Raw genomic sequence first — 23,248 nt, forward strand, 5'->3', positions numbered from 1 at the left:
AACTTAGCCGGGACCGGGCAAGGTGGCTCACGCCTGTAATCCCAGCACTTTGGGAGGCTGAGGTGGGTGGATCACCTGAGGTCAGGAGTTTGAGACCAGCCTGACCAACATGGAGAAACCCTGTCTTTACTAAAAATACAAAAATAAGCTGGGCATGGTGGTGCATGTCTGTAATCACAGCTACTTGGGAGGCTAAGGCAGGAGAATCGCTTGAACCCAGGAGGCGGAGGTTGCGGTGAGTGGAGATCTCACCATTGTACTCCAGTGTGGGCAACAAGAGCGAAATTCCATCTCAAACAAATAAACAAACAAACAAAACAACAACAACAAAATTAGCCGGGCATGGTGGCAGGTGCCTATAATCCTAGCTACTTGGGAGGCTGAGGCAGGGGAATTGCTTGAACCTGGGAGATGGAGGTTGCAGTGAGCCGAGATGGCGCCACCGCATTCCAGCCTGGGAGACAGAGCGAGACACCTTCTCAAAAAAAAAAAAAAAAAAAAAGACAAGCCCTTCCAAAACCAGGTCCAAACTAGCAAGATGGGGAGGCCACCAAAATGTGGACCTAAGGGGTCCCCAACTACCGTAGCTGTGCTAGATGGTGCTTCTGTGCTTACAGGGGGCACCTACACGTGCCTACATTAAATAATCTATCATCCTGTGTGTTGAATTCCATCTACAGCTAGACTGGGAACTAAAGGCAGAAACTGTGCCTTATCAATCTTTGTAACCCAGCAGAGTGCTTTATGAGTATACTGGTTGAATGATAAGGAAGGAGGATGTCTTGGGCTTGTAGTAATATTCCTAGGAGTTTGGGATATAGCTGCACAGCTTACTGGAACGAAGGATGACTGACCAGGTAAGGATGCAGACTCTCTCCCCTACCGTACTGGCAAAGTTAAAAGTAAGCCACAGGAAAAAAAAATCATTTGGGAAACTCACTCAGACGCAGACCAACTGAGGTTCTCAGATATCTCTACACTGCTGTAATCGTTCATGTCCAATTTCTTTTAACTCCTATCCCTTTCTTCCCTGCTCCCTCTACCCTGTTTCCTTCTTTCTCTCTTAATGTTTTTTGTTTGTTTGTTTGTTTGTTTTTGAGACGGAGTCTTCCTCTGTCGCCCAGGCTGGAGTGCAGTGGGCATGATCTCAGCTCACTGCAACCTCCTCCTCCAGGGTTCAAGCGATTCTTCTGTCTCAGTCTCCCGAGTAGCTGGGACTACAGGCACCCGCCACCACGCCCGGCTAATTTTTGTATTTTTAGTAGAGATGGGGTTTCACCATACTAGCCAGGATGGTCTCGAACTCCTGACCTCGTGATCCGCCCACCAAGGCCTCCCAGAGTGCTGGGATTACAAGCGTGAGCCACTGCTGCCTGTTTTTTTTTTTTTTTTTTTTTTTTTTTTTTGAGACAAAGTTTCCCTCTTGTCGCCCAGCCTGGAGTGCAGTGGCGCCATCTTAGCTCACCGCAACCTTCGCCTCCCGGGTTCCAGCGATTTTCCTGCCTCAGCTTCCCGAGTATCTGGGACCACAGGCACCCACCACCAAGCCCGGCTAATTTTGTATTTTTAGTAGAGACGGGGTTTCTCCATGTTAGTCAGGCTGGTCTCGAACTCCCGACCTCAGGTGATCTACCCGCCTCGGCCTCCCCAAGTGCTGGGATTACAGGCGTGAGCCACCGCGCCCGACCTAATTTTTGTATTTTTAGTAGAGATGAGGTTTCGCCATGTTGGCCAGGTTGGTCTCAAACTCCTGACCTCAGATTATACTCCCCCCTTGGCCTCCCAAAGTGTCAGGATTACAGGCGTGAGTCACCACGCTCGGCCTCTCTTAATGTTTCCTAAGAAAACAAAAAAAATAGGGGTATTGGTTTTCCAACTGCCTCAAATAACCTTTCCTTTTTGCGTCCCTTGGTCTCAGTCCTAGCCACTTCCTATCCACCCTGTGGCTAATTTGTCCTTTCCGTAACAGACCCCTTAGATTGTGTCTGTAAGGTTGGGCAGAGGCGTGATGGGTGAACACTCCTGGTGGGAGACTGCAGGCACTGCAGCTACATCCAGTTTCGTACCGGCAGCAGGTACCGCACCGCGGGACACTTACTTGCCCAGTCCTGCGCTGGAGCAGAGCTGTCTCAGCCGCCGGCACCGCCCTGGAGTCCCGCCCCAATCCTGGGCGAGGCTTCGCTGTGAGCGCCGCTGCCACGGATTGGCTTCGAGGGTCCGGCCCCTCGGCCAATCAGTCGCGGGGGAGTTGTCTGGGGGCGGGGCTCCGGCCTCCTCGTTGAGAGTCCCGGATTTACCAGGGCCGGTGGGACCACCTCGGGCTCCCGCCTCAGGGTCCTGGCCAGGGGACCCGGTGAACATGGCCTCTGCTACTGTGGCAGCAGCACGACGGGGCCTCGGCCGGGCTCCCCCTCTCATCTGGCGCGGCTACCAGACCGAGCGGGGCGTTTACGGCTACCGGCCGAGGAAGCCCGAGAGCCGCGAGCCCCGGGGCGCCCTGGAGCGTCCCCCAGGTCGGGGATGGGGCCTGGGCGGTGGGAGCGGGGGCTGGGACGCAGAAGCATCATCCCCTGGTCGACTTGAGGTGGGGTGTCGGGGTCGGGGAACCGGCCGCCGGCCTGAACGCGCGGCCAGTGGGGAGGAGGGGGAGGTGAGGGGAGCAGAGGGTAGGTGTGGGTGCTTAGTGTCGGTCATCCCCTGTCCAGCCTCTGTAACTGAGGATCCTTGAGGTCCACGCTTGGGTGATCTTCCCATCTTGCTGGTCCGGACCTGGTTTTAGAAGAGCTTTTCTTTCCTTTGTTGGAAACGTGTGAGAAAGTCTTTTTTTTCTTTTTGTTTTTCTTTCCTATTTTATGTTATGTTATGTTATGTTATGTTATGTTATGTTATGTTATGTTATGTTATTTTATTTTATTTTAGACGAAGTCTCGCACTGTGGCCCAGGCTGGAGTGCAGTGCTGCGATCACAGCTGCCTGCAGCCTCGAACTCCTGGGCTTAAGCTATCCTTCCACCTCAGCGTCCTGAGTAGCTGGGGACACAGAGGGACGACCAAGCCCGGCTTTTTTTTTTTTTTTTTTTAGTAGAGATGGGGTCCCACCATGTTGCCCAGGCTGATCTTGAACTCTTGAGCTCAAGCTAATCCTGCAGCCTCGGCCTCCCAACGTGTTGGGATTACAGGCTGAGCCACTGCACCCAGCCTAGAAAACCAACGGAGCTGTAGAAGAAGTAAAGTTTTAATCTCCCAAGGATACATTTCCAGGGCCATCTCTGAGGATTTTATGTGAGCAGGTGGGGGGTCCAAGTCTGCACTGCTTGGGAGAAGTGGGCAGTTAGTTCCAGTCTTGGAAGACAACATGATGTTTATTATGTATTTGTCTCCTTGTAGCTAGTCTGTTACTTTAATTTTAGAGTTTAAGTCTTAACTCTGCCGAATTTGGAACTATGTGCTGGTGGGATTTCTTTCTTTTCCTTTTAGCCACTCTGTTGACACCTTGGTATGTGCTGGTGGTTTTAATGAATTAACAGTCATGAATGTCAGTTTTTGGAACTTCTGTTGTATGCTCATTTGCGAGACTAATTTTGAGTATTTGATTTATGCCCTAAAGTTATTGTATCATTATTTGTCCTCACGGAGTAGAAGATACTTACAGATTGATTATTAGAGGAAAATCATTTGGCATCTTTGATCTGATTATTAGATTAATGTTGAAGATCCCCTCCAGCATCTGGGCACCTGACCTTTGAATCTTCCATCAGTCACGCACTAGAACTTCAATATTGTGCTCCTCACCTCGGAGGGCATTTAAAATAAACCTCATATCTCTGTCTGTCTCTCTCTTTTTAATCCTAAAACATAGTCTGGCTTTGTCGCCTAGGCTGGAGTGCAGTGGCACGATCTTGGCTCACTGCAACCTCCGTCTCCCGGGTTCAAGCAGTTGTCCTGCCTCAGCCTCCCGAGTAGCTGGGATTGCAGGCACCTGCCACCTCACCCAGCTAATTTTTGTATTTTTAGTAGAGATGGGGTTTCACCATGTTGACCAGGCTGGTCTCGAACTCCCACCCTCAAGTGATCCACTGGCCTTGGCCTCCTAAAGTGCTGGAATTACAGGTGTGAGCTGCCGTGCCTGGTCAGGAGGGTACCTCCTTTTTGCAGAGCTGAAATCCCCTTCATGTCTACTTGCTCATTTAGGGAGCTCCAACTTGACCTCATCTTTCTCCTGGGCATTCCTGAAAGTGACGAGAAACAGTGAACATACATTCCTGAGCTACAGGTTTCAAGGGCATGCAGTCTGCCTCAGTTTCACCAAATGTTTTGTCCTGTAACATAACACTGCCCATCCACTTTCTAGGTGGAAATACCTGTGTCGTTGGCACCCATTGCCTGGCTCCTAAGTCAATGCCTTATGTAATTTTAGGCTCTGTTAGGGCAGCAACCCACCTCTTGTACCAAATTCTGTGTTAGATTGGATGAGTTCAGGTGCTGTGATATATAAAGAGAAGGAATATCTTCTTTCCTTCCCCTTAAGAGCGTGACCCAGAAGTCGCATACATTGCTGCTACATTCTCATTGTCCAAAACTTAGTCACATGGCCACCAGGTTACTGGGAAGGCTGGCAAGTGGCTCTTTATTCTGGGTGGCCATATACTGGGCTCTCTAATACTATGAAAGAGAGGCGAGAATGGAAGTTGGGAATCATAGAAGTCTCTGCCATAGAGGTATTATGGTAATCTGGGATGAGCAATCCACCTATATCTTTTTCACCTCATATTTCACATCAAAATTTTTTTTTTAATTTTATTTATTAGGTCAGGCACAGTGGCTCATGCCTGTAATCCCTGAACTTTGGGAGGCCGAGGCGGACAGATCATGAGGTCAGGAGTTCAAGACCAGCCTGGCCAACGTAGTGAAACCCCATCTCTACCAAAAATACAAAAATTAGCCAGTGTAGTGGCAGATGTGGGGCCGGGTGCAGTGACTCACGCCTGTAATCCCTGCACTTTGGGAGGCCGAGGCAGGCAGATCACTTGAGACAGGGTCTTGCCATGTTGCCCAGGCTGGTCTTGAATGCCTGTCCTCAGGTGATATGTCTGCCTCGGCCTCCTAAAGTTTTGGGATTATAGGCATGAGCCACTGTGTCCAGCCCCAAATAATTTATACTTCCTAAGGAATGAAAAGAGGGTTCTATAGATGCAATTTATTTGTGACATAGTATATTCTCATTTTGTATGTGCAGGCATAACATTAGTTATCAAGTATCTTTATATGTTGGGCAACATATTAAACTATTACTGTTTTATTTTTAGTTTTTGAGATGAAGTCTTGCTATGTCACCTAGTCTGGAGTGCAGTGGTGCAATCACAGCTCGTTGCAGCGTGTGCCCGGTTCACTGGTCTTCTTTCTTCATATGTTTATCTTCTTCAGATGTTTATCACCGCGTCCGGTTCACTGGCCTTTTTTCTTCATATGTTTATCTTGGCTAAAATAAATGTCTACATAGGTGACCACATCATTCACTAAGACTTCCCTTGTATTAAGGCTTTAAAGAGATACTGAGGCTGGGCATGGGGGCTCATGCCTGTAGTCCCAGCACTTCGGAAGGCTGAGGTGGGAAGATCACTTGAGGCCAGAAGTTTGAGACCAGCGTGGCCGACTTGGTGAAACCCCATCTCTACTAAAACTACAAAAATTAGCTGGGCCTGGTGGTATGTGCCTATAATACTGGCTATTCAGGAGGCTGAGTCAGGAGAATCACTTGAACCTGGGAGGCTGAGGTTGCAATGAGCTGAGATCACGCCACTGCACTCCAGCCTGGGTGACAGAGCAAGACTCTGGCTCAATAAATAAATAAATAAATAATTAAATAGATATTGAATTTGCCCCTAGTAACCTTTTGGATGGCAGTGGTTTCTCTAGTTACAATTTGACCCATGGTGAGTGTTCTTTGTAACTAGGTATTTGTAACAGCTTGTACTTTCACCTCTGTAAACCTCAATTTCCAAGGAAACTCAAATTTATTTATCAACAATGCCAATTTAGAATGGAGGTGGGTTTAGGAGTAGTGATTCATGGGTGTACTTTTTTTTTTTTGAGATGGAGTTTTGCTCTTGTTGCCCAGGCTGGAGTGCAGTGGCACGATCTTGGCTCACCACAGCCTCTGCCTCCCGGGTTCCAGTGATTCTCCTGCCGAGTCAGCCTCCCGAGTAGCTGGGACTACAGGCATGCACCACCATGCCTGGCTAATTGTGTATTTTTATTAGAGACGGGGTTTCTCTGTGTTGGCCAGGTTGGTCTCGAACTCCTGACCTCACGTGATCCACCTACCTCGACCTCCTAAAGTGCTCGGATTACTGGCATGAGCCACCGCGCCCGACCTGAGCCACCGTGCCCGGCCTGTTTGTTTGTTTTTTTGAGACACAGTCTGATTCCGTGGCCCAGGCTGGAATGCAGTGGGGTGATCTTGGCTCACTGCAACCTCTGCCTCCTGGGTTCAAGTGATTCTCCTGCCTCAGTCTCCTGAGTAACTGAGATTACAGGCATGTGCCACCCTGGCTAATTTTTGTATTTTTAGTAAAGATGGGGTTTCACTACGTTGGCCGGGGTGGTCTCAAATTCCTGACCTCAAGTGACCCACCAACCTCTGCCTCCCAAAGTTCTGGGATTATAGGCATGAGCCACTGCACCCAGCCCATGACAATATTAGCTCTTGTACTTTTTTTTTTGGACAGGTGCTCGCCCTGTCGCCCAAGCTGGAGTGCAGTGGAATGATCTCGGCTCACTGCAACCTCTACCTCCCAGGTTTAAGAGATTCTCCTGTCTCAGCCTTTTGAGTAGCTGGGACTACAGGTGCTCACCACCATGCCTGGCTAATTTTTGTATTTTTAGTAGAAACAGAGTTTCACATGTTGGCCAGGTTGATCCTGAACTCCTGAGCTCAAGCCATCTGCCCTCAACTAGGCTTTTCTGAAGGCAGCAGTCTCTGGCTAGCTCTTTTCTCATAAGCTGTCTCTGAATTCCAAATTTCAAAATCTGGAAAAGCTCAGTCTGGCCAAACTTGACTCAGCCTGTCCAGCAGCAGGGCAGACTGGAGTAATGCGTGCGTGCCCACCAGGCCCCAGGACTTGGCATGGGAGGGTGCAAAGTGAGGGAGAAGAAGCTGCTTCAGCTCTTGTACTCTGAATTTGAGGGCTCTGAAAAGCTTTTATCATGAAGTGTGACTATTGATCTCAGGACTTCATTCAAATAATGACAAATATTTCTTGAGCATCTATCATGTGTTAGTCTGAGCCAGAAGCATGCCTTTATTTTTAAGAGGAGTGCAGGCATGTATCTGCTGTTGTTTTCTCTGTTTTCTCTGGCTTCATTAGGGACTTAAACATCAAATCTAATTCCTGTGACCTTTTGCAGATATTACGAACAGTAAATTGTTTGGGCAGTATTATGCCTAATGTAAAGGTATTCATTTTTCTCTTACAGAAATTCTTGCATTTCTGCAGTAATAGAAAGTTTTGTTTTTGTTTCGTTTTGTTTTGTTTTCTTTGAGACACTCTGTGTCGCCCAGGCTGAGTGCAGTGGCACAATTACAGCTTACCACAGCCTCAAACTCCTGGGCTCAAGTGATCCTCCCACCTCAGTCTCCTGAGTAGCTGGGATCACAGGCACGTGCCACCACATCCAACTAATTTTTGGATTTTTTTTTTTTGAGAAGGAGCCTCAGTCTCGCTCTGAGCCCTTGGCTCACTGCAAGCTCCGCTTCCCGGGTTCACGCCATTCTCCTGCTTCAGCCTCCCAAGTAGCTGGGACTACAGGTGGCTGCCACCATGCCTGGCTAATTTTTTTGTATTTTTAGTAGAGACGGGGTTTCACCATGTTAGCCAGGATGGTCTCGATCTCCTGACCTTGTGATCCGCCCACTTCAGTCTCCCAAAGTATTGGAATTGCAGGTGTAAGCCACTGCCCCCGGCCAATTTTTGTATTTTTTTGTAAAGATAGGGTCTCGCTCTGTTGCCCAGGCAGATCTCAAACTCTTGACCTCAAGGGGTCCTCCTGCCTCAGCCTCCCAAAGTGATTACAGGTGTGAGCCACTGTGGCCATCCAGTAGTAGGAAGTATTTTATGAATAATTCTATTGCTGTGCTCTCATTCTTTTAAATTTTATTTTTATTTATTTATTTTTCTATCCTTCCAGGGATAAAGAATTAAATCTTTTAATTTCGTTTTTTGTTATGAAGGTAATACAGTAGAAGTACATTTTATCTAGAGCATTTGAAATTGGAACTTGATCAGTTAATTCCATTTATTTTTATTTTGCTTATTTTTTTTTACTTCTTTTGTTTTTTCTTTTAAAACAATTTTAACAGAGCGAGACTCTGTCTCAAAAAAAAAAAAAAAAGAAAATAAAGCAATATGAGTGCAAAAATCTCTAGATTTTTCTGATTTCTCTCCCTAATATTTTACTTTTTCCCACAGCAACAGACTTAGGGACAAATAGAACTGAATGTTATAAGCACGAAGTCAACTGATGAGAGCAGAGTGAGACTGTCTCAAAAAAAAAAAAAAAAGCTTTATTGTACATGTTCACTGTGGAAAACTGCGAGAATACAGTAAGCAAAAAATAACAAATCTGCCTGGGTGTGATGACGTGCACCTGTAATCCCAGCTACTTGGGAGGCTGAGGCAGGAGGATCTCTTGAGCCCAGGAGTTTGAGTCCAGCCTGGGTAATATAGCCAGACCCTGTTGCTTTCTTTCTTTTTTTTTGTTTTTGTTTTTGAGATGGAGTCTCGCTCTGTTGCCCAGGCTGGAGTGTAATGGCGCAACCTCAGATCACTGCAACCTCCGCCTTCTGGGTTCAAGTGATTCTCCTGCTTCAGCCTCCTGAGTAGCTGGGATCATAGGCATCTGCGACCAGGCCTGGCTAATTTTCTTGTTTTTAGTGGAGACGGGGTTTCAACATGTGGGCCAGGCTGGTCTCAAACTCCTGACCTCAGGTGATGAGATCACCCTGGCCCGCCTTGGCCTCCCAAGGTGCTGGGATTACAGGCATGAGCCACTGCGCCTGGCCATTCATTAAGTCTTGAGGCTTTTTCGTCAATCATTCTTCTATAATATTATTTTTTTAATGACTGTCAGCACTTTGAGATGAGTTAATGCCATTGCTTGTCCCTCAGAGGATGGGTTTATAGAGAGAACTAATGATAGGGAGATGTCAGTGAAGAATGAGGAGGGCCTACCTTTGTCTTCACGATTGGAGGGTGTGGGTGAGGGCCACCGAGTAGCTTCACGTTGTACTCGTGCTCTCTGGGGACAGCCAAGTTCTGATTAAACCCAGGAGTGTGAGGAACGTTCAGAGAGGTTTGTTTTTCATGAAACAGAGCACCAGAGATCTCGGTGGAAGGAGCTGGAGACAGAGAGGGAAGGGGTTGGAGATAGGGTTGGTGGAAGAAGAAACCTGCTGGAAGAAATGGCAGTCTGAGGGAGCATGGGTTGCCAGGGTGGATGGAGGATGTGCCTGACATGAGAGAGGGCTTCCTCTTTCTGCTGGTGCCAAACTGCTCCATGCCTCATATTCTTTGGGGCAAGGAGGGTTATTCTGTGCCAATTTCTGTGTCAGTATTCTAGCGTATCATTAGCAGCCTGGCTAGTCAGTAGTTAGAAATAGAAGCAGTGGGCTGAGCGCAGTGGCTCATGCCTGTAATCTCAGCACTTTGGGAGGCAGAGGTGGGTGGATCACGAGGTCAGGAGTTCAAGACCAGCCTGACCAACATGGTGAAACCCCGTCTCTACTGAAAATATAAAAAATTAGCCAGGCGTAGTGGCATGTGCCTGTAATCCCAGCTACTCAGGAGAACTGAGATGGGAGAATCGCTTTAACCTGAGAAGCAGAGGTTGCAATGAGCCACGATCGTGCCACTGCACTCTAGCCTGGGCGACAGAGCAAGACTCCATCTCAGAAAAACAAAAACAAAACCAAAAAATAACCTACAAAACTTAGCCGGGCGGCATGTGCCTGCAACCCCACCTACTTGGGAGAGTGAAGCAGGATAATCGCTTGCACCCAGAAGTTGGAGGCTGCAGTGAACTGAGATTGTGCCACTGCACTCCAGCCTGGGTGACAGAGCGAGACTCTGTCTCAAAAAAAAAAAAAAAGAAAAAGGAATAGAAGCAGTGATCTTTAGGAGTTGACATGGGTTCTTCTCTAAGGGGATGTTTTCTTTTTTCTTTTTTTGAGACAAAGTCTGGCTCTGTCACACAGGCCAGAGTGCAGTGGCACCATCTCGGCTCACTGCAACCTCCACTTCTCAGGTTCCAGCGATTCTCCTGCCTCAGCCTCCACAGGCACGTGCAGCCACACCCGGCTAATTTTTGTATTTTTAGTAGAGATGGGATTTCACCATGTTGGCCAGACTGGTCTTGAACTCCTAACCTCAAGTGACCCACTGGCCTCGGCCTCTAAGGGGATGTTTTCAGTATGGCTGCTGGTTTGCAATGGGAATGGGGGTTACCCTGTAGGTTTGCTATTGTTCTTGTACCACTAATCATGAGTTGGGGGGGAGATCGCTCAGAGAGAAAGTAGACTGAGAAGGTGGCCTTGGGCAGAGCTGGGGAGTACCAATATTTTATGTATTTTATTTTTTAGAGATGGGATCTTGCTCTCTCATCCAGGCTAGAGTGCAGTGGTGAGATTCCAGCTCGCTGCAGCCTCGAACTCCTGGTCAGCCTCTTGAGTAGCTGGGATTATAGGTGGGCACCACCAGCTACCAATATTTAGAGATGGGCAAAGAGAAGTTCCCCAAAAGTGACTGAGGTTGAGTAGCTCTGGAGTTAGAAAGAAAACCATGTTCCTGCAATGCTGTAGAGCCCAGGGAAGAATATGTACTTAAAAGGAGAGAGTGGGGGCTAGGCGCAGTGGCTCACACCTGTAATCCCAGCACTTTGGGAGGCTGAGGCAGGTGGATCACAAGGTTAGGAGATCAAGACCATCCTGGCCAACATGGTAAAACCCCATCTCTACTAAAATACAAAAAATTAGCTGGGTATGGCGGCACGTACCTGTAGTCCCAGCCACTCAGGAGGCTGAGGCAGGGAATCACTTGAACCCGGGAGGCGGAGCTTGCAGTGAGCTGAGATTGCACCGCTGCACTCCAGCCTGGCGACAGAGCAAGACTCCGCCTCAAAAAAAAAATAATTAAAGAAAAAAAGATGAGAGTGGCCCACAGGGACATGCTTTAGACATAGTCTATCTGGATTTCAGCCACAAATATAAAGATTTCTTACTTCATATGACAGTGATTGAGAACTCAAATAAGGTTCGAGTTAATTAGCAATTTATAGGACTGACCCCTAGGCTGAAATCAGTTCATTTCCTGGGATGGTTTGATTTGGTTTTTTGACCTATTATGGCTCCACGTACCTGCTGTATTAGTGCAAACACATCCTGTGCGTGTTCAGTACCTCTCTGTTCTTTACTCACTAACTCTGCTCCAAGTAAAGAAGTGTGCTTTGGCTGGGTGTGGTGGCTCACACCTGTAATCCCAGCACTTTGGGAGGCTGAGGTGGGTGGATCACGAGGTCAGGAGATCGAGACCATCCTGGCTAACACGGTGAAACCCGTGTCTACTAAAAATACAAAACATTAACTGGGTGTGGTGGTGGGCGCCTGTAGTCCCAGCTTCTCGGGAGGCTGAGGCAGGAGAATGACTTGAACCTGGGAGGTGCAGGTTGCAGTGAGCCAAGATTGTACCACTGCACTCCAGCCTGGGTGACAGAGTGAGACAATGTTTCCAAAAAAAAAAGAAAAAAAAAAAAGAAATTTGAAAATATGCTAACAATTGTCTCTGGGTTCTGAAAATAAAAACACAAAAGTGTAAAAATGTGTTTCTTGGCCTTCTTTGGGATGCCAAGGTGAGTGAATCACTTGAGCTCGGGAGTTCAAGACCAGCCTGGGTAACATGGTTAAACTCCATCTCGACCAAAAAAAAAAAACCAAAAATTAGCCAAGTGTGGTGGTGCATGTCTGTAGTCCCAGCTACCCGGGAGGCTGAGGCAGGAGGATCACTTGAGCCTAGGTTGCAGTGAGCTATGATGGTTCTACTGCACTCTAGCCTGGGCAATAGAGCAAGACACTGTCTCTAAAATAAATAAATAAATAAATAAATAAATAAATAAATAAATAGGTCTAGAGCTGTAGGAGCTTCTTTGAAAAGCTGATTTTTGTGATTTGTAGTCATCTCCTAAACTGTTTGTAATTTTAAATTTTCCCCAATTTAGTTGACCATGGCCTTGCCAGGTTGGTGACAGTATATCGCGAGCATGGTCATAAAGCTGCCAAAATCAACCCCCTCTTCACCGGACAAGCCCTGCTGGAGAATGTGCCTGAAATCCAAGCCCTGGTGCAGACACTGCAGGGACCCTTCCACACGGCAGGTATGGCTTCTGCACAGCACGTGGGAGCTCGGAGCTGCATACCAGGCCGGGCTCCTGCCTCTGTTCTTGAAGAAGCAGCATCCCCGCTGGAGCCGAGGCTCCCACAGGTGTGAGGAGACCCAAGGGGGCACGTTGAGATACGGTCAGGAAGGAGCTTGGGATTCTAGAACTTCTGAGAAGGCCTGTTTTCTTAAGGTTCAGAAACATTGAATTGGCTGGGCACAATGGCTGACACCCATAATCCCAGCACTTTGGGAGCCCAAGGTGGGAGGGTCATTTGAGCCCAGAAGTTTGAGACCAACCTGGGCAACACAGTGAGACTGTTGCTACAAAACATAAAAAACAAAAAAAATTAGCTGGACATGGTGATGCACATCTGTAGTTCCAGGCACTCCAGGGGCTGAGATGGGAGGATCGCTTGAGCCTGGGAGGTCAAGGCTACAGTGAACCTTGATCGTGCTGCTGCACTCCAGCCTGGGCAACAGAGTGAGACCCTGTCTGAAAAAACAAACGAAAAACCTTGAACTCTAAAGTGCCATATGCTTAGCATATGTCAATTTATTCTCAAAACCACTCCCAAAAGTAGTCATTGTCCTCTTTATTTTGTAGATGGAAAAACAAAGATAACTTGTATAACTCATAGCTGCTCAGTGGCAGAGGTGAGGTGAAATCCAGGGCTGTTTCCATTCCAAAGCTTGCCCCACTCATTCTATTTTCTTTCCCAGCCTGGGAACTTAGAAAAAGTTGGGCCAGCATCATCAGTCATGATTTCAGGGTCCTACCTCATGTTACTTTTTAAAGTTAATCTTGCAAATACCAAATTCTGATTGTGTGTATCAGTGAGTCATGTTTCAGTCATCTAATGCCGTGTAATAAACTACCCCAAGATGTAATGGCATTTAAACCCTCAACTTTCATTTTAGTGTCTCTTAGGGTTCGGGGGGTTACCTGGGCTTTGCAAGGTGGTAGTTTTCTTTTCTTTTTTTCTGTTTTTGAGATGGAGTTTCGCTCTTCTTGCCCAGGCTGGAGTGCAATGGCGCTATCTCAGCTCACTGTAACCTCTGCCTCCTGGGTTCAAGCGGTTCTCCTGCTTCAGCCTCCCGAGTAGCTGGAATTACAGCCATGTGCCACCACACCTGGCTAATTCTGTATGTTTAGTAGAGACAGGGTTTCTCCATGTTGGTCAGGCTGGTCTTGAACTCCTGACCTCAGGTGATCTGCCCGCCTCAGCCTCCCAAAGTGCTGGGATCACAGGCATGAGCCACCGTGCCTGGCATAAGGTGGTAGTTTTCTCTCTTTTTTCTTTTTTTTTTGAGACAGGCCTCCAAAGGCCCTTTTCTTGAACCCCTGCAGAAAGAACTGATTCCTCAGCGCCTCATAAAAGCAAATGAGTTATTGTGGAAAACATTAAACGACATGATTAATGGCTCAGTTGGAATACAGTGGTGATACATCTAACTTCCTCAAAAGACCAATACTTTAAGTCTTTATATAAAAAAAAAAAAAAAAAAAACATAAACTTTGTTGTAAGAAACCATAAGCCAGAGGTGTCCAATCTTTTGGCTTCCCTGGGCCACACTGGAATTAGAATTGTCTTGGACCACACATCAAATACACTAACACTAATCATAGCTAATGAGCTAAAAAAAAAAAATCACAAAGAAAATCTCACAACATTTTAAGAAAGTTTATTCATTGTGTTGGGCCACATTCAAAACTGTCCTGGACCACATGCAGCCTGTGGGCTGCGGGTTGGACAAGCTTGCTAAGCAATATAAAGTAAAGGTTAGGGCTGGGTGTGGTGGCTTATGCCTGTAATCTCAGCACTTTGGGAGGTGGAGGCAAGAGGATCACCTGAGGACAAGAGTTCGAGACCAGCGTGGCCAACATGGTGAAACCCCATCTATACTAAGAATACAAAAATTAGTCAGACGTGGTGGTGTGCATGTGTAATCCCAGCTACTCGGGAGGCTGAGGCAGGAGAATCACTTGAGCCTGGGAGGCAGAGGTTGCAGTGAGCCAAGATCGTGCCACTGCACTCCAGCCTGGGCAACAAGAACAAAAACTCCATCACACACAAAAGAGAAATTACTATAGAATCAAAACTTGGCATAAAGCAGCAGCAGGTTCTATCTTTGTAAAGGAAGTGGGGTTTTTTCCCCCCTCCTAGTTTTACTACTTCATGACCTTTGACCATATTTTTAGTTTTTTTCTTTAGAAAAAATCTAGATAAGCATTAATAATGACCCAAGTTATTTATTTATTTATTTATTTTGGGACGGAGCCTCACTCTGTCGCCCAGGCTGGAGTGCAGTGGTGTGATCTTGGCTCACTGCAACCTCTGTCTCCCGAGTTCAAGCGATTCTCCTGCCTCAGCCTCTCGAGTAGCTGGGACTACAAGTGCACACTACCACGCCTGGCTAATTTTTGTAATTTTAGTAGAGACGGGCTTTTACCGTATTGGTCAGGCTGGGCTCGAACTCCTGATCTCAGGTGATCCACCCACCTTGCCTCCCAAAATGTTGGGTTTACAGGCTTGAGCCACGGCACCCGGCCAATAATGACCCAAGTTATTAAGAACAAAGCACTCTGCGTTGAAGTAATTGTTTTGGTATGTTCCAGAATTAACTTGCCACATGATTATATTTTAAAATGACCCTTTGATTGTATTTCACAGGATTATTGAACATGGGGAAGGAAGAGGCCTCACTTGAGGAAGTGTTAGTCTATCTCAATCAAATCTACTGTGGGCAGATTTCTATTGAAACCTCCCAACTTCAGAGCCAGGAGGAGAAAGACTGGTTTGCCAAGCGGTTTGAGGAACTGCAAAAGGAGACGTTTACCACAGAAGAGCGAAAACATCTGTCGAAACTAATGCTGGAATCTCAGGTAAAAAGGAGTATCTAGGCTGGGTGCGGTGGCTCACGCCTGTAATCCCAGCACTTTGGGAGGTTGAGGTGGGTGGATCACCTGAGGTCAGGAGTTCAAGACCAGCCTGACCAACATGGAGAAAACCCATCTCTACTAAAAATACAAAAATTAGCCAGGTGTGGTGGCACCTGCCCGTAATCCTAGCTACTCGTGAGGCTGAGGCAGGAAAATCACTTGAACCCAGGAGGCAGAGGTTGCAGTGAGCCAAGACTGCGCCATTGTGCTCCAGCCTGGGCAACAAGAGTGAAACACAGTCTCAAAAAAAAAAAAAAAAAAAGGTGGCCGGGCGCGGTAGCTCAAGCCTGTAATCCCAGCACTTTGGGAGGCCGAGGCGGGTGGATCACGAGGTCAGGAGATCGAGACCATCCTGGCTAACATGGTGAAACCCCGTCTCTACTAAAAAATACAAAAAACTAGCCGGGCGTGGTGGCGGGCGCCTGTAGTCTTAGCTACTCGGAGGCTGAGGCCAGAGAATGGCGTAAACCCGGGAGGCGGAGCTTGCAGTGAGCTGAGATCCGGCCACTGCACTCCAGCCTGGGTGACACTACGAGACTCCGTCTCAAAAAAAAAAAAAAAAAAAAAAAAAAAAAAGGAGCGTCTAATAGCAAGGGCGTCGGTCAGCCTCACTGTCTATAAAGATATGTAGCCTGGTTGACATAAAGAAACCCCGTCTCTACTAAAAATACAAAAATTATTGAGGGGTGATGGTGCACACCTGTAATCCCAGCTAGTCAGGAGGCTGAGGCATGAGAATCCCTGGAACCTGGGAGGTGGAGGCTGCGGTGAGCTGACATCGCGCCACTGCACTCCAGCCTGGTTGACAGAGCAAGACTCTGTCTCAAAAAAAAAAAAAAAAAAAAAGATATATAACTACTGAAGAGAGGGAATTGAGGCATTAACTCTGAACTTAAATCCCTCATTACTTCAACCCAACGGATCATATAACACACATACTATTTTATTATTTTATTTTTCCTCAGAGATCCTTGTTCTGAGCACATCACTTTATTCTAAGTAGCAAAATGTTGGTTGCCAAAATATTGACCTATTGGCTCTCCTCAGAGTCAAAATACTTCTCGTGTATGTGTCTACTCACTCTATAAAAGATGACAAGATCCTTAAGACCTTACTTCTGACTGGGCATGGTGGCTCGTGTCTGTCATCCCAACCCTTTGGTAGGCTGAGGTGGGCCTATTGCTTGAGGTCAGGAATTTGAGACCAGCCTGGCCAACATGGTGAAACTTCATGTCTACTAAAAAAAAAAAAATACAAAAATTAGCCTGGTGTGGTGGAGCATACCTGTAGTCCCAACTACTTGGGAAGCTGAGGCAGGAGAATCACTTGAACTCAGGAGGCGGAGGTTGCAGTGAGCTGAGATCGCACCACTGCACTCCAGTCTCGGCAACAGAACGAGACTCTGTCCAAAAAAAAAAAAAAAAAACCACATAGTTCTTAAGGTTTTATTTCTTTTTTTTTAATTTTTTTTTTTTTTTTTTTGAGGCAGAGTCTCGCTCTGTCGCCCGAGTAGCTGGGATTACAGGCTCATGCCACCACATCAAGCTAATTTTTGTATTTTTAGTAGTGACAGGGTTTCTTTTTTTTTTTTTTTTTTTTTTTTGACTTTAGAACCAATCATATATTTTTTTCCAGAATATATGTTACCATTAGAAGAAAAGGACTAGAGCGAGTCCTATGAAGGGGCCAGGGAAAAATTCTGTATCACAGGTATCCGTGTCTTTACTCACATTGCTCTCTTTACCGGGAATGTCCTCCCTCCTTTGTCTGCCTGCAAAACGACACTAATTTTTCAAGTCTATCTTCTTATGACACTTCCTTTATGAAGTCTTCTTATTTTCCTCTTGGACATTCTCTTCCTTTTACCTCATGATTGCTTGTAAATACTTCTGTTGAAATGTTACTGCTTGCTGATTCCTTACTAAAGATGAGGCAGAATGCAAAATACTTTTCACAGACATACAATCCTACAATAACCCAACAGTTTACTACAGATTACAGATGGAGAACCTGAGAATCTCACAGACGTGATGTAACTTCTCCAAAGTCTGGCAGTTAGAAATTTAAGGCCAGGCACCGAATCTACATATATTTCACTCCAACATTTATGTGGTTTAAAACCACCTCAATTGTTTCATAGACAGATTTTTTTTTAATAAACATAGAAATTGACCATATTTAAACATGGAAATAATTCTGATCTTAGTGCTTGAAACTTACATTTGTTTTATCTGAGTTCCTTCCTCAGGAAAGGACTACCAGAGGTCTCAAAAGGTATCAAAGAACTGAAACTCACCAGGTCCTCACATCTAGACCATGAGAGGGTTTCATCATGTTGGCCAAGAAGGTCTCGATCTCCTGACCTCATGATCTGCCCGCCTCGGCCTCCCGAGGTGCTGGGATTACAGGCATGAGCCACCGTACCTGGTCTTTAAAAAACATTTTTTTAAAAAAATATATTTCAAATTTCTTTTTTTTGAGATGATTCTCCCTGTGGCCCAGGCTGGAGTGCAGTGGTATAATCTCACCTCACTGTAACCTCTGCCTCCCACGTTTAAGCCATTCTCCTGCTTCAGCCTCCCCAGTAGCTGGGACTACAGGCGCTGCCACGATGCCTGGCTAATTTTTTGTATTTGTAGTAGAATGAGGTTTCGCTGTGTTAGTCAGGATGGTCTCAATCTCCTGACCCCGTGATCCACCCCCCTCAGCCTTCCAAAGTACTGGGATTACAGGCATGAGCCACCATGCCCAGCCTAAAATGTGTTAGCCAGGATGGTCTCGATCTCCTGACCTCGTGATCTGCCCACCTCGGCCTCCCAAAGTGCTGGGATTGAGGGGTGAGCCACCGCAACTGGCCTAAAATTTCTTTTAATATGTAAGAAAAAAGTCTTAGCCAGGCGCTGTGGCTGACGCCTGTAATCCCAGCACTTTGGTTTGGGAGGCTGAGGCGGCCTTAGCATGAGGTCAGGAGATCAAGACCATCCTGGCTAACATGATGAAACCCTGTCTCTACTAAAAATACAAAAAAATTAGCCGGGCGTGGTGGTGGGCGCCTGTAGTCCCAGCTACTCGGGAGGCTGAGGCAGGAGAATAGCATGAACCTGGGAGGCAGAGGTTGCAGTGAACCAAGATCGCGCCACTGCACTCCAGCCTGGGTGACAGAGCAAGATTCTGTCTTAAAAAAAAAAAAAAAAAAAAAAAGTCTTTTGATAACAGGACATACTGTCACCATTCAGGGCTATGTATAGTTGCAGTTCTTGAGACAGTCTTTCTCTGTCACCCAGGCTGGAGTACAGTGGCACAATCTCGGCTCACTGCAACCTCCGCCTCCTAGGCTCAAGCAATTCTCCTACCAGCCTCCTGCGTAGCTGGGATTACAGGTGCATGCCACCACACCTGGCTAATTTTTATACTTTCAGTAGAGATGGGGTTTCACCATGTTGCCCAAGTCTTGAACTCCTGGCCTCAAGTGATCCAACCACCTTGGCCTCCCAAAGTGCTGGGATTACAGACATGAACCACCATGCCTGTCCTGGTCTTAATTCTTAAGAACTAAAGATACTTAAGTTCAGAACTTAACTTGAGATGATCAAAAGATGACATGTGGAAGAGAGGCTCAATACAAATGAATGGAAGTGAACCTCCATCAGGGCTGTGACCAGGACTCTGGAATGTCAAGATGGCAAGAAGCCCCTTCCTAATAGTTTGGGTAGTTGGTTAGTTTGCAGCCTTGATTCATACCATAGAACCCCCTGTGAAAACGGGTACTGGGAAGAGGCAGCAGAAATCTAAGGCCTGGCTTCCAGTCCAGAAGAATATACATTCTAAGGGGGTTTCCTTGGGGTGAGTTATTCTGCCACGTAGGTTATTCTCCTCGGCCCCTCCTGCTGTCCAGGATCCTTGGAAAGCCATCCCGCTGTGTCCCTGTTATGTCTCTCTCCAGGATATGTAGTAAAGTGGCATTGTTGTGGCCACTTGGGGAGTGTGGGGTCATCTCACAACACACACAGACTTATCTGCCTTCCACTGGAGAAGCTGGATGTCTCCTGGCTGCTCACGTCTGACATGATGTTCTGCAGGAGTTTGACCACTTTCTGGCCACCAAGTTCTCGACAGTGAAGCGATACGGAGGCGAAGGGGCTGAAAGCATGATGGGCTTTTTCCACGAGCTGCTGAAAATGTCGGCCTACAGCGGAATCACTGATGTCATCATTGGGATGCCCCATAGAGGGAGGCTGAATTTATTGACAGGCCTTCTGCAGTTCCCTCCAGAGGTAAGGTTACTCGCTGTGTTTCTCAGTAGCACTGTAAGATTGATGGTAGCAGAATAAAACTGCTGGTTTCATTCTGCTGATAAATGATGGTGATGGTGATGGCCGGGCACTGTGGCTCACACCTGTGATCCCAGCCTGTTGGGAGGCTGAGGCAGGAGGATGGCTTGAATCTAGGACTTGAGACCACCCTGTGGAACAAAGTGAGACTCTGTCTCTACCAAAAATAAAGTAAGTTAGCCAACCATGGTGGCACACACCTGTGTTCCCAGCTACTCAGGAGACGGAGGCCAGAGGATTACTCGAGCCCAGGAGTTTGAGGCTGTGGTAAGCTATGATCTCATCACTGCACTCCAGGCTGGGCAGCAAAGCAAGCTGCTGCCTGAATATCAGTACATTTTAAAAAGTAAAACTCACGGTGATCATTCCTTTTAAGAAGTCAACTAAGCCTGGGCAAGGTGGCTCACACCTGTAATCCCAGCACTTTGGGAGGCCAAGGCAAGAGGAGCGCTTGAGCCCAGGAGTTCATGACCAGCTTGGGTAACCTCGCGAAACTCTGTCCCTACAAAAATAAAAATTAGGTGGCATGGTCTCTACAAACGTAAGAATTAGGTGGTGCACCTATGGTTCCAGCTACTTGGGAGGCTGTGGTGGGAGGATCTCTTGCGTCTAGGAGATGGAGGCTTCAGTGAGCTGAGATTGCGCCACTGCCCTCCAGCCTGGAAGACAGATCCAGATCCTGTCTCAAGAAAAAAAAGAGCAAAGGCAACTAAGCATGTGAGCAGTTGGTCCAGGAGGTAGTTTAGACAGTTTAGTTAATTGACAGAGCTGGTATTTGGATTGGTTTTCCGTGTATTCTTATTTATTTATTTATTGAGACCTAATCTCACTCTGTCACCCAGGCTGGAGTACAGTGGTATGATCTTGGCTCACTGCAACCTCCGCCTCCTAGGTTCAAGTGATTCTCATGCCTCAGCTTCTTGACTAGCAGGGATTACAGGCGCCTGCCACCATGCCCGACTAATTTTTTATATTTTTAATAGAGACGGGGTTTCACCATGTTGGCCAGGCTGGTCCCGAACTCCTGACCTCGAGTGATCTTCCCACCTCAGCCTCCCAAAGTCCTGGAATTACAGGCGTGAGCCACCACTCCTGGCTTTAAATTTTGTTTTTTCTTGTATGATTTCAACTCAGCACTTCTTCCCTAGTCTCCATTGTGATGAACGCCATTGTTTTCATTTTATATGTATCCACAATAGCTGATGTTCCGTAAAATGCAAGGCTTAAGTGAATTTCCAGAGAATTTTTCAGCCACTGGAGACGTCCTGTCTCACCTGACCTCCTCTGTGGACCTGGACTTCGGGGCACACCATCCCCTCCACGTGACAATGCTGCCCAATCCCTCGCACCTGGAGGCCGTCAACCCCGTGGCCGTGGGCAAAACTCGTGGCAGGCAGCAGTCTCGCCAAGACGGCGATTACTCGCCAGACAACTCAGCCCAGCCGGGGGACAGGGTCATTTGCTTACAGGTACTTGGAGCTTCTGGAAGTGAGGCCAGAGGTGGGGAAAACTGGGAAGAATGCATGGGTTGGGAGGGCTGAAAATAGATGGCAGACATGCGTGATGAAACTGAGATGACCTTTTGGAAAAAGATTCTGGGATTGTTTTAAAAACTAACAGGAGATTCATGAGGTTTAGTCTTCAGGCAACTGGCTTTAGCCTGGGGCTTCCACCGCTGTTTTCCTTGCTTGGCTTATGAATTAACTTAGGGGCATGGGCTGGCAAACCTGCTCCTTCTGGGAGCACAGATGTCATTATTTCTCTGAAAATATGGCCCTCTTGGAAACTTCGTGGTATCCATACTTGGATCCCACGTGGTATCCATACTTGTCATGTAACAAGACAAGTGTGAATTTTTTTTTTTTTTTTTTTTTTTTTGAGATGGAGTCTCGCTCTGTCACTCAGGCTGGAGTGCAATGGCAAAATCTCAGCTCACTGCAACCTCTGCCTCCTGGGTTCAAGTGATTCTCCTGCCTCAGCCTCCCAAGTAGCTGGGACTATAGGCGCCTGCCACCATGCCCAGCTAATTTTTGTATTTTTAGTAGTGACAGGGTTTCGCCATGTTGGCCAGCCTGGTTTTGAACTCCTGACCTCAAATGATCCTCCTGCTTCAGCCTCCCAAAGTGCTGGGATTACAGGCATGAGCCACTACACCTGGCCTATTTTTTTTTGCTTGTTTATTCTAAAATGAAGGCCTTTGGCATTAAGGCAAATAATACAAATTATCAGTGTGGTTCGTTCTTCTACCCTCTCTCCAAGTTTTTGGTAACACAACAAGTATCTTTTAGAGGTTTGAGCTGTGGTCGTGTTTCTCCTATGAGTATTCATTTAAATACAAACCTTTAACTACAGGAGATAATGAATGCTGGATTTCAGAATCAGTCTTCAAATTCCACAGAAATAGATAAATATATAAGACAAGCAAATATTCTGTCTGTGAATAGCCATGTTATCCTATGCATTTTAATTTTTCACAAGCCAGAAACTTGTAGTGAATAAATTGGGAGTAGGCAGAATTGGATTTAATTATGATATGGCCGGCCTTCCTTCCTTCCTTCCTTCCTTCCTTCCTTCCTTCCTTCCTTCCTTCCGTCCTTCCTTTTTTCCTTCCTTCCTTCCTTCCTTCTTTCCTTCCTTCCTTTTTTCCTTCCTTCCTTCCTTTTTTCCTTCCTTGCTTCCTTTTTTCCTTCCTTGCTTCCTTTTTTCCTTCCTTGCTTCCTTTCTTCCTTCCTTTTTTCCTTCCTTTCTTCCTTCCTTTCTCCCTCCCTTCCTCCCTCCCTCGCTCCCTCCCTCTCTCCCTCCCTCTCTTCCTTCCTTCCTTCCTTTTTTCCTTCCTTCCTTGCTTCCTTCCTTTTTTCCTTCCTTCCTTTCTTCCTTGTTTTCTCCCTTCTTTCCTTCCTGCCTCCCTCCCTTTTCCCTCACTCCCTCTCTTCCTCCCTCCCTCCCTCCCTCCCTCCCTCCCTTCCTTCCTTCCTCTTTCTCTCTCTTTCTTTCTCTCTTTCTCTCTTTTGAGATGGGGTCTCAATCTTTTCTCCAGACAGGAGTTCAGTGGCACAATCATAGCTCACTGCAGCCTCAAATGCCTGGGCTCAAGCAGTCTTCCTGCCTCAGCCTCCTGAGTAGCTGGGCCTACAGGTCCTTGCCATCATACCTGGCTGATTTATTTTATTTTGTGGAGACATGATCTTGCCAGGTTGGCAAAGCTGGTTTCAAATTCCTAGCTTCAAGTAACCCTCCTGCCTCGGCCTCCCAAAGTGTAGATATTACAGGTGTGAACCACTGCACCTGGCCTGATAGGGTGTTTCTAAATAGAAATCTTGAAATCATTAGCCAGACATTCTGTTTACCTTTCACATAATTTATAATACTCTAAACTATTTTAATCTTTCATTTTTACCCAGTACGTTGAGCTGATCTTGAGATCGACTTCTGAAATAAAAGGTGAAAATGCCATTTTCTTTAAAATGATGATAAACGAGGCTGGTCACTGTGGCTCATGCCTGTAATCCCAGCACTCTGGGAGGCTGAGGAGGGTAGATCTCCTGAGGT

General features: G+C 46.8%; 1 protein-coding gene across 2 annotated transcripts in view; it reads left to right on the top strand.

The window, feature by feature from the left end:
* Window positions 1–2,265: 2,265 nt before the first annotated feature.
* The window catches only part of DHTKD1 (dehydrogenase E1 and transketolase domain containing 1), a 53,822-nt gene continuing 32,839 nt past the window's right edge, over window positions 2,266–23,248 (top strand). For both annotated transcript variants that reach the window (XM_037983329.2, XM_073018721.1), the window contains exons 1-5: window positions 2,266–2,513; window positions 12,267–12,422; window positions 15,100–15,311; window positions 19,448–19,642; window positions 20,899–21,168. In XM_037983329.2, the coding sequence (XP_037839257.2) occupies window positions 2,360–2,513; window positions 12,267–12,422; window positions 15,100–15,311; window positions 19,448–19,642; window positions 20,899–21,168 (987 nt within the window). In that variant the 5' untranslated portion in view covers window positions 2,266–2,359. The remainder of the gene's footprint in view (window positions 2,514–12,266; window positions 12,423–15,099; window positions 15,312–19,447; window positions 19,643–20,898; window positions 21,169–23,248) is intronic.

Source organism: Chlorocebus sabaeus, chromosome 9 (assembly GCF_047675955.1).
Source record: "Chlorocebus sabaeus isolate Y175 chromosome 9, mChlSab1.0.hap1, whole genome shotgun sequence".
Lineage (NCBI taxonomy): Eukaryota > Metazoa > Chordata > Mammalia > Primates > Cercopithecidae > Chlorocebus > Chlorocebus sabaeus.